The 10461-nt window shown below is 39.3% G+C and overlaps 1 protein-coding gene across 1 annotated transcript; it reads left to right on the top strand.

The window, feature by feature from the left end:
- The first annotated feature begins 2989 nt into the window (after nucleotides 1-2989).
- LOC145494290 (LIM/homeobox protein Lhx3-like) lies at nucleotides 2990-10443 on the top strand. Its single transcript, XM_081474098.1, has 6 exons — nucleotides 2990-3676; nucleotides 4783-4867; nucleotides 5283-5550; nucleotides 6523-6545; nucleotides 7353-7770; nucleotides 8859-10443. The coding sequence occupies exons 1-6, from the start codon at nucleotides 3465-3467 to the stop codon at nucleotides 9350-9352; spliced, it is 1500 nt and encodes a 499-aa protein (XP_081330224.1). The 5' UTR covers nucleotides 2990-3464; the 3' UTR covers nucleotides 9353-10443.
- Nucleotides 10444-10461: the final 18 nt, after the last annotated feature.

The raw sequence follows: 10461 nt of genomic DNA, 5'->3' as shown, positions 1-10461 counted from the left end.
TGTGATAACCACGTGTCAGTCATGACGTTGCGGAACGCTAAAATAACCTCATATTTTAATTGTCCGCGATCTTGGATCCACCATCACTGATTTTTGATTTTTTGAAATAAGTCAGAATATCTCTAAAGTTGACTCAAAATATCAGAAAAAATCTAAGGGTGCAAGAAATGCAAAGAATTGGGATAAAATCTTAATTAAATTGAAATTCCAACTAAAACAGGATGAAACAACATTTGAAAAATGGTTGGCGTAGGGAAGTCAAGACAAGTGCCAATTAATTGGCATACCTAAACGTTTCATGATATTTTTAGAAATAAACAAGTCACAAAGTTTGAGAATTACAGCTTGAATGCTGTTTTTCTGAGAAAACATTTGAAATCAGCGTTGGTAGACCCTCCACGGGTCCCAAGGATAAATTGGGTTAAGTAACTTACCTCAAAGCTGTTTATTTTGTCGACTAATGCCTAGTGAAGTTATGATAATCTCAAAAGCAACAAGCCATGGCACGAGAATGGGAGAGACTGAGAAGGTCCACGAACCGCAAATCTGTAGGCTTAACTTTTGAATATGCGCCTAGGGTAGCTAGCTTATTTAAAGAGCGTATCAGTTATCAAGGGAAAGTAGATAAAAAATATAGCTTATATCCTGTTTCATCCGAGTTTTACTTCGACTACAATGTAAATTTGAAGAAATAATAACAATAATTTTTTTTTTTTTTTGCAAAATAACATAAGATTGTGGTTGCATGGTAGAATCGATGGCGATCGCGTCAACTGAACAGGCCAGTGATTAGGTTATTCACATCACCCACGTAGTGCGCACTTTCCCTGACCTGTTGTATTATCCACAGCGTCTTCACAATGGCCGTCAAAAATAAAAGGAAGAAAAAAACAGCTGCAGCGGTAATTTAGAGAGTGGCCGACCTTGATATTAGAAATTCTGGAACCAAAACGGTATTTTTTTTTTTTACATGTTTGTGTTTTTAAAATGATTGTAAGTGGTTCTCTTGTGTTTGCAAGCCTCAACGCCACCCAGTTAATTTGAGCGTCCTCATGCCAACATGTAAAGTCTTCTTGCCTTTCTACGATTTTTTTTTTTTCTCAGAGCCTAGTATTTGGGAGAATTAAGATTCTCCTTCAAAAACGATCAAGCCGTTGTTCGTATAAACACGTGCTCAGATCCTTTAAACTAGTCAGTATATTTACCAGTATTTACAAGACTGCAGCCAGGAAAGGGTGCGTAATTTTCCAGCATAAAGTAATAAAACTACCAAATATACTAAACATTTTAACCAGGTCACCAGAATCACAGAATAACATAATTTATACCATGCCATAAAAAAAAAAAATACAGCCAATCAGAATACAAGAAAGCCGCTGTATATTTAAGCGATAGAACACTCTTTGTATAGGTTTACCGGCGCAATAAACCACGCGGGGTGTTGAGAGAACACGAGAAAAGAACATAGGTTTTGCAACTCTATTGACCAATCAGAGCGAGCGTGGTATCTCATTGAATATCGTGTGCATACTGAGAAAATACAAACGAATTGTGGGATACCACTCGAAAACGTTGCATAACTAGCATGTACTGTATATCCCAAATTGATAGAAAACGCCTAAAACCTACAAGTTTCTGTGTGATGATAACGCATACTGAATTTACATCTTTTCAAACCCTCTGAGTCTACGCGCAATAGCTAATATAGGCGAAATAAGCAGGCAGGCAGCAAAAACGAAAAAAAAAAAAAAAAAAACGCGGAGAGGACGTTTTTAACCGGATTATTGCCGAACAAGATGGGTTTATTCATTGTCCCAAAATGGAAGGTTTGGCTGGAATTCTAATTGCAGTTCTAATTGCCATCAGATTAGTTTTGGTCACAGACCAAAATTTTCAGTGGTTGTGCAGTCACTTTCAAAGGTTGATTGAAGGTGCATGCGTCCGTTAAAATTATCGCATTTACACTAAGGTGCTATAGACGCAAGTTAGGATTAATTACATACGTTCAGGGAACCTTAAAAATATTCAGGGTTCTTTACGACTGTCCGAACATCATCAAAACAAGGACAAGCCGAGAAATAAAATAAATAAACAAAAAAGGGCATCGCCAATGGAGCTATCGACTTTAATTGCGATAACTGGCAAATTTTCAGAAAGTAACAACACTCAGTGAAAAGTTCTTATAAATTTTTCTTATCTTCACATTTCTTGACTATTTTCGCCATTAGCAAAAACTGGTGGGTCACATGACTTACAGGAGCCCTAATTCCCAATGAGCTAGGATGAAAGGCAGCGCAAATGTTTTGTACGCACATCCGCAAAGCTCTCATTAACCCTAATTACTGACCATGACGTATTATTCATTGTCTCCTGTAAATATTATCTAGTCTCTTGCTTTCGAGTTGGATCCAAAGGATATTTCGAGCGTCTGTGGAAAGAACTGCAAATTCAATCTGGCGATGGCTGAGAACAAAACAAGTATGTAATATGGATTTTTCCCATTCCATGTCGTTTTATAATTTGTGCAGTTCCCACTCAAGCAGAGGCTACTATTCCTGCAACCAATTCTAGTTTGCTCTAGCGATCGAATAGTTTTATTTTGAAACCATATACTCCCATGCAGAGCAAACCTATAAAATATGAAATAATTTTCGATTTGGATAGCATTTGAAAACACTGACGAATATTTTGAATAAAAAAATTCCCGAATAGGCGTCGGCAAGTACTCTGAAAGGCAATTTATTCGTCTTTCAACAACATCACCATGCTATGACTGATTGCTAAGTTCGACCAAGACGCCGATTCGCAGTCGACTGTAACATGATTTTTTTTTTCAGCATGTTACGGGCTAATTTGATTAGACTTTGAACGAAGGCGCGACGAGTAACTGAAATTGTCTCCTTGCATAAGCATGGATACCAGGCTCGTTCGTGAAACACATTTTTGATGGCGAAGTTTCCGACAGTTTTTGGTTCGCTACACGCGAAAAACAATCTGTTGCTGATTTTTAAACCTTTTGCCTTTAGCAACAGTGGATGCCCTGGATTAGGACAGGCAAAAGTCTAACGATGTTCTTTATTAGTTCATTTAGTTAGGATAGAATATTAACTAAGCGTTTGGAAAAACTGAAAGCGAACCATCTTTTTTGGTCTGGAATCTATCTTCTCCATGAAGAAACTTTATGTGCCAGTTATTTGCTTTTAAAAAGCTCTGCCGGTTAGCTTTGGAATCAAATCGCGCTACCTCATTCAGACACACGATAATTAAGGGGGACAAGAAAGGGATAGGGGGCGGGCAATGTTTTTTTTTTTCTTTTTCTTCTTCATTTTGATTTTCTGAATGCTCCTGATGAAAGGGCTTGAGCCCTCGCCTTTTTCAGTATTTCAATAGATTGTCCACGCTGTAACGTACATAATTTGGGTGTATTTGCAAAGGTACCCACCTGCATCAAAAATTTGAACTGCATGATCCGTTTTTCTTCCACAGGTACAGATAACTGTTTCTACTCAAAGTGCGGCGGTTGTAATGAAGACATTAGGGACAAGTACCTCCTCCAGGCACTGGACAAACTCTGGCATGTGTATTGCTTGCGTTGCTGCGACTGCAGGGAGACACTCGACGAAGGAAAGTGTTTCTTTCGCGAGGGGAACATACTCTGCAAGATTGATTTTTTCCGGTGAGCAATAATTTACTTCGAATATTAATTATCAAAGGCTCTAGCTTACAGCGCGGCTCTTTGAATTTTGAATTATTCGGAGGGGGAGACTTTGCTATTTTGTAGAACGTTTTATGGCTGGCACCGAGTTCATAATTTGGTATTGCGGTCTAGCGTTGTTAATCTAAACGAAGTTATTTAATGGTGCACTTCTTTGAATTTCTGAATGCTCCTGATAAAAGGACTTGAGCTCTCGAGCTCTAAATTCAACAGATTGTCCATTCTATAACACTGTATTTGCAAACGAACTAACCATGACTTTGTATCGCGGTCTAGCGTCGTTTCCCTAAACGAAGGTATTTAATGATACAGTAATTAAATTAGAATTAAATTCAAGGTTTTAAATTTCATTTGATAGTGAAAGTTACCTAATTAAGTTATAATGAAACCCTCGAGACATCTCTTAGATTGCTTATCATAAAATGCATAAAATCGGTTGTATACAGCAATTATTTTCAATGACTTGGCTCTTAAAATTGTAAACTAGGTGAAAGAAAAGTAATGTGCTTATTATTGGGACTAAAAGTCGAGTAATCAAACCTTCCCGTTTTGTTTCCACTTTTATGTGAACTTTTTTTCTTGGGTACAATTTTTTGGACAATACGATGTTGTTTACACTGATTTAGACAACGATATACTGTTTGTATACTGTTTTGAAATGTGCACATGGTAAGTACGAAAATACGGGGAACAAAGACGACAATAAATTGACAACCATAATGAACTGGTTTGTAATGTACTTAAATATTATGTCTAGTTCCAAGGCGTATTTTTTTCGGTCCATTCCACTGGAATATTTATTAAATTCCATGCAAAGCTTTGCTGTTTTCTCGAGACAGTATTTAATGTAATTAACAGATCCATTTTTAGAATGAATGAAGCATATCCTCTGCAGCTTCTTTAATACAGCACGTAATATTGAAATCGTATAGATCTGAAAAAAAATCAATTTTTTGGCGATAAAACTTGGTTACTATGACACAATCACCTGCCACAGGCAGCTGATTTATCTTGATCTCTTTAGATTCACATTTAATAAGAATATTGTTGCTGCTCTTTCTCTCTAGTTGTTTTATCTTGTTCTCGATGATCAATTTGACGATAAATCAATATACATTTGCAACTGGTTATACGAGATGTTTCAGCCTTGTAGTCAGCTGAGATTATGCGAGACTCCAGATATAGTTACGGTTTTACTTCTTGTCGGTTCTTTAACTAGACAATTACATTACAGCCATTTGCATCTGCCCCACTTTTCATTTTAAAAATACTTTCGCTGACATTTAGCTCAGTCAAATAATCAAATGAAACTAAGTAAGATCTCCCCGGCCGCAATTTAATAGTCAAGAAATAATCAAAAGAATAATCAAAGAAAGTGGAAAAAAAAATCTTTGGCCTCCAAGCCAGAAACAAGCCCACACAATACTGCTTGTCTGGTACAATTGTCATTAATATTTTTCACTCTCAACCGTGGGGCCGTTCAGAGACACCTGGAGGCCAGGCGAACATAACCGTATAGCACTTTTAATATTGAATTGCAGCAACGTTTTCGCCAATACTGAAGTAGTGGCATCATTTTCAGCAACTAAAATTACAGCAATTTCTGTCTGTTATTTCCAGGCGGTACGGTAAGAGATGCTCGATTTGCCATGAAGGTGTCTCCCCTCACCAGAGCGTGCGCAAAATTGCCGACAAAGTGTACCACATCACCTGCTTTACCTGCGTGACGTGCAAGAGGCAGCTTTCCACTGGTGATCTGTTTTATCTGTTAGAAGACGGAAGAATTATTTGCCAACAGGACCTTGACGAAAGCAAATATTCAGGTAGACTTAGGAGTAAATTGATACAATATTTAATTTTTTTGTATAATAAATCATGTTTATAGCAAACGGTTGCGTGAAAAAGCAGACTTAACTGACGGGCTGAGGAAATATTTATTTCTATATATTTATTTCTTGGCTTTTCTACTTCTTTCAGTAAATGAATTCGTTTAAATGAGTACACTATGTTCTGCGTGTGGCTCTCGTTTCATTATACTGCGTTTAGTTTTGCTCCAAAAAATTCTATGGCGTGAAAGCGAAGCGGCGATGCTTGTAAGAAATTTAGTCCTAACGATCAACCTGCTTCTTTGTTTTAAACTGTCTGTTCGCATTCATAGTTTCTTTTTAGCATTTACCCCGTTAAATACACGTCCAGGAAATTATTTCAAGATCTTGTGTTCCTCTCAAATCAAAACGGAACAGTTTTAAACATCTAGCGTTTTCTTTGTTTTTTTTTGAGCTTGGGGAAATTAGAGACAGTTGCTAAAATTCAGATCCAAGAAACGACAATGAAAGCTGCAAAGCACGGGTGCAAACACCGCTGAGAAACAAAAGAGATCATTAGTGTTCAGAAATGCTCAACAGAATGAAAGGACAAAGGTGGAAGAAGAGCAATTAGGGAACACCTGAAAAACTGCTATGTATCCTGAAATCTGTTAATCGGAAGTCACGTTTCGCCTTTTTCTTTTCTTTCCCCAATTCCAGACAGAAAATTTCGCGACCTCGATTTCCGCTACTTTATCGGTTTCCGAAAGTCCTCCCCGGGAGTGCGAGCCTTTTTTTTCCAGAGACAGAGGCTGGAACCGCAAGCGGTTCGACTGTGCATAAATAAGGTCAATCAGACGGATCAACCGTCCAGACAAAATACCACAATACAGTGAGTAGCTCGTCTTGTCAGACGAATTATACCGAAGATAATTCCTTCGGATGGATGATCCGTATGTTTTCCCGTATTTATATCGTATTTATACCCACAAAAATTATCAGACGACTCACCATCCTTTGCTCAGGTTTGTCTCGGACAGATGCTCCGTCTTTAGCTTACTTACAAGACGAATGATTCGTCATGACGGGTAATCCGTAGACTACGAGTAGTCCCTCTTTCGCTTAGTCCGTCGAGCGTGACGCGAAAGAAAACCGCGAGAAAAAATGGCCGCGCGAAGCGAAAGAGGGACTACTCGTAGTCTAGGTAATCCGTAGTATAAATCGAACCATTATGGAGAGCCTAGAGTCTTGAATATGCGTTATTAGTTGTTTGTCGTTTTTAGTAAATTGACACAATACTTCAAGGTTATATTTATACACCAAATTGATTGAAATGATTACTTTTTTCCCGTGCATCGACGCAATTCATGCAACTGAAAGTTAAGGGGTGGAAAATTAAAGGAACGTAGGCTACAATAGCATCTGTACGATTTTGGTCTGAATGTAGAAGAGTTTGGTTACCACAGAATCCTATTATTCAAATGCAGCCAGTTTGTCTGAATGGGGTTTGGAAAAATATTGAATAAGTGCATTATTGACTCAGAGAATTGACTGAGAAAAGTCCGACGAAATTTGCCGGATCCTTAAGGAGCAAAATTGGTTAAGCCCTAACAACTTGTGCAGTTTTACGTTTGCTTTCATTTTTTTATTTGCGATGGTGTTAGGCTTCAGCGTTTAGTGGTGTAGGTGTGATTCCATCGGGTTATATTTTAAGTAAAACGGAAATTACATTGAACGTACAACTTTCAAACAAGTGTTGTAATTTTCTTGCAATCACTTTCCACCAGAACAACATTACATTTTTCATGCATGCGTTGGTTATGCTGATTTAGGTATTTTCAATCAAACTCTTGAATACAACCATTTCAGGTGACTCCAACCCTTCATCTCCTAATGAATCGACTTCAATCAAAGGCAAGCGAGCGCGCACGTTTATCACAGCTCAACAACTTAAAATACTGAAATCAGTATACCTCACCACCCCTCGACCTGACTTGGCCGAGCGCCTCAAAATCTCCCAAATGACTGGGCTCGATATGCGTGTGGTCCAAGTCTGGTTCCAGAATCGTCGCGCAAAGGAGAGACGCCTGTCTGAGAAGGGTAAGAATCCCTGGACAAACCACTTGAAAAAACTCGCTAAAAGGCGTTGCCTGTCCCTGGATTTGTCCTCCGCAATTGCTGCTACGTCTTCTCCAGGGATTCAAGTTTCCGACAAGATCTGCTCTGAGGATGACGCGTTAAGTTATTCAGGTGAAGGGCGTGTTACTTTTGTAAACTTGCTCACTTTTCATCATTCATACAAGTGAATAAATGAAATATCATACATTTGAACTGCGCAGAAAGATATGACGACATGACTGATCATCGCAGCTATGCACACAACTTAGGCAGTTGTGAAATTAAAGCGTGAAAAAAAAAAAAAGCCAATTCAGCCAGAATTTTTTTCAGGCTTTAATTTCACAACTGCCTAAGTTGTGTGTGTAATCCTCCGTAGGAAAAAAGATGGCGACTGGCACATTTACCCATAGTTCTTAACGCACGAAAACCTTAACAACGTTCATAAAAACGTACAGAAGAGTTATAAAATCTTCAAACCAAGCATACAAAATGTCCTTCGTACAGGGACAAATATTGTAAAATATTGGCTTTCTTTGTACCTTGTAGGCTGTGTTAGGTTACCAAGGTATTGTGGTCAAATGTACAGCCGCCATTTTTTTTCCTACGGTGGATTGCGATGGTCAATCATGTCTTTTCAATATTAATAAAGTGACACAATCACGGCAGATTTGCCTCATCTTTGGACAAAGCGCAAAGCAGTGCCAAGTTATGACTGAGTACCTTTACTTGCACGCCAAAATTTCCTATTAGCACTTCAGGATGAGGATATTAGCGAATTGATGAATTGATTTTTAGCAATTTATTTAAGACGCAGCCACAGAATGCGAAAAAGTCTGCCAGATGTTTTCAATTTGACATCACAACCACTCATCGCTATTTTTATAGCTTCAATACACGCATTAAGTAATTTTTAACAAAACTGGAACATTATATTTTATACAAAGTAAATGTCTTTTGGGTAATGCCTTTTTGAAGTTATGCTATAACCTTTTAAATACCCTTGATCTGCCATTTCTTTGGATGGTACAACATGCTTCTAGTCGCTCGGTCGCGGTAAGGCCCTGCTCCGGCATTTTGGGCCAAGCTGGCTCAAGTTAGTGGATGGTCTGCCTTGGACCTATCCTAAACGTTTGACGTTCCCCCAATCTACTTAACTTATGTTCATCTTTTGGTCGAAATCTTGATCATTAGCTGAAGTTGAAGTCTTGATTTCGTCACAGGGCTTCCCACTTTCAGTGCTGCGCAACAAATGGACACCTTCAATCAGTCAGCATCACTCGATCCCAGGTCGTTCCTGGGCATACGTAAGGTGGCTAGTGCGCCTGTCTCGCCTTCTATGCACGACCCCAAGTTCTCTTTTGGTTTCATGCCTCCCACCTTTCCGCCGGTACACGAGCTCCTGGAACTATGCGAGGAGGAGCTGCGCTCCATGATGCACAAGCCTTCAGTCTACAGTCAGCTGAGCCCAACTAACAGCTACTACGCCGACACTGAGAGTGGACTCTCAAACATTAACACTCCTGTTGATGATCGGAATTTTGTCTTCCCAGATACCCCAGGCAGTGGCACTCCCAGCACCCGGTCCCACTCGTCTGCTTCTGTGGCTTTCTCGTTTGATCCCATGGTGATTAAAACCTTGAATACCACCACTCAAGGAGGCAGTTTCTTTCAGGGAAATTTGGCTTACGAGGATGTGAGCAATGATCGATTTTAAGTAACGGTCGAATGAATCAAACCTTTTACTTAATGAGGTTGCTAAGTGATTGCTTCAAGCGAAAGGAGGAGCCGCATATTATTCGTTAGATTGACCTAAAGTACAATACAGAGCACCCAACGAAGGCAATCCGCAAAGTAGGTTTCCCGCAAGAATGTTTGTTGCCTGGCAAAAAGAGGCTGCTTTTAAATTTCCTGGGAGATATGCTTTGTTGGCTTGCAAAACATTTCTTCTGTCAAAGGCTGCTCTACTACAGAAATAATGTTATTGATGCTCTTTTGCACGTGTAATGTATTGCACCTTTTCCCCTTCCCTGCTCACTACGGGTGTTCCTACAAGACCCGCCATTTTCTAGGTGTTAGTTAAAATGACCTTCTTCCCGACTCGGAGTGTTTTAAGTCTTTGCCGGGAAGCGGAACCTTATACATGCTTCCGTAAGAGTGCAGACAGATACAGTTCTGCCAGTAATGCCCGAAAGTGTCATTTGTCGTTTTATTTTTTGGGGTACCCTGATCACGTAGTGACATTTAGACAGTGCTAACTTGTCTAGGCTTTCTTAGAAACAGTTTCTTATGACCACTTAATTCCCCTTGCAATGGAGCTAGGATGGGTTGTTGAATAACTTGCATAGCTTCTGTTGACTAGAATTTACAGGACGGTTTCAAGTCTTTCCTGTTCATACTTTGGGTTTTTCATTACTCGAGGATTTCGAAACGCACTGTTAATAGAATATTGGCATCAGGCGACACTTGTCTTGACTTTAGAGCAGTTTTTGTTTTAGAGTCGAAAATTAATTGGTTTTCCACTGACTACGCTACGCGATTGGCTTAAAAAACTCGCGCCAATTTTTTATCCAATCAGAAGTTAAATCAAAACCAATCGTGACTCGTTCGCACACGTTTTCCCACGCTTAGCGTCAGCTACGTGTAATTTCTTCGAGTTTTGATTGGCTCACTGTATTGTCTGTGTCCTTTGTGATTGGCTTGAGCGACTACTTTGGTTTTGGTTTTACGACACTCGGTTGAAAACTGCTCTAAGCCGAGTTGTGAGGAATGAAACACGAGTTATCACGTGACTAGTAAGTGGCTAGGCTTCAGCTCAAGTTCCCA

This window comes from Orbicella franksi, chromosome 1 (assembly GCF_964199315.1).
Source record: "Orbicella franksi chromosome 1, jaOrbFran1.1, whole genome shotgun sequence".
Classification (NCBI taxonomy): Eukaryota; Metazoa; Cnidaria; class Anthozoa; order Scleractinia; family Merulinidae; genus Orbicella; species Orbicella franksi.
Note: the sequence above shows the minus strand (reverse complement) of the source record. Positions and strands in the feature narration are given on the sequence as shown.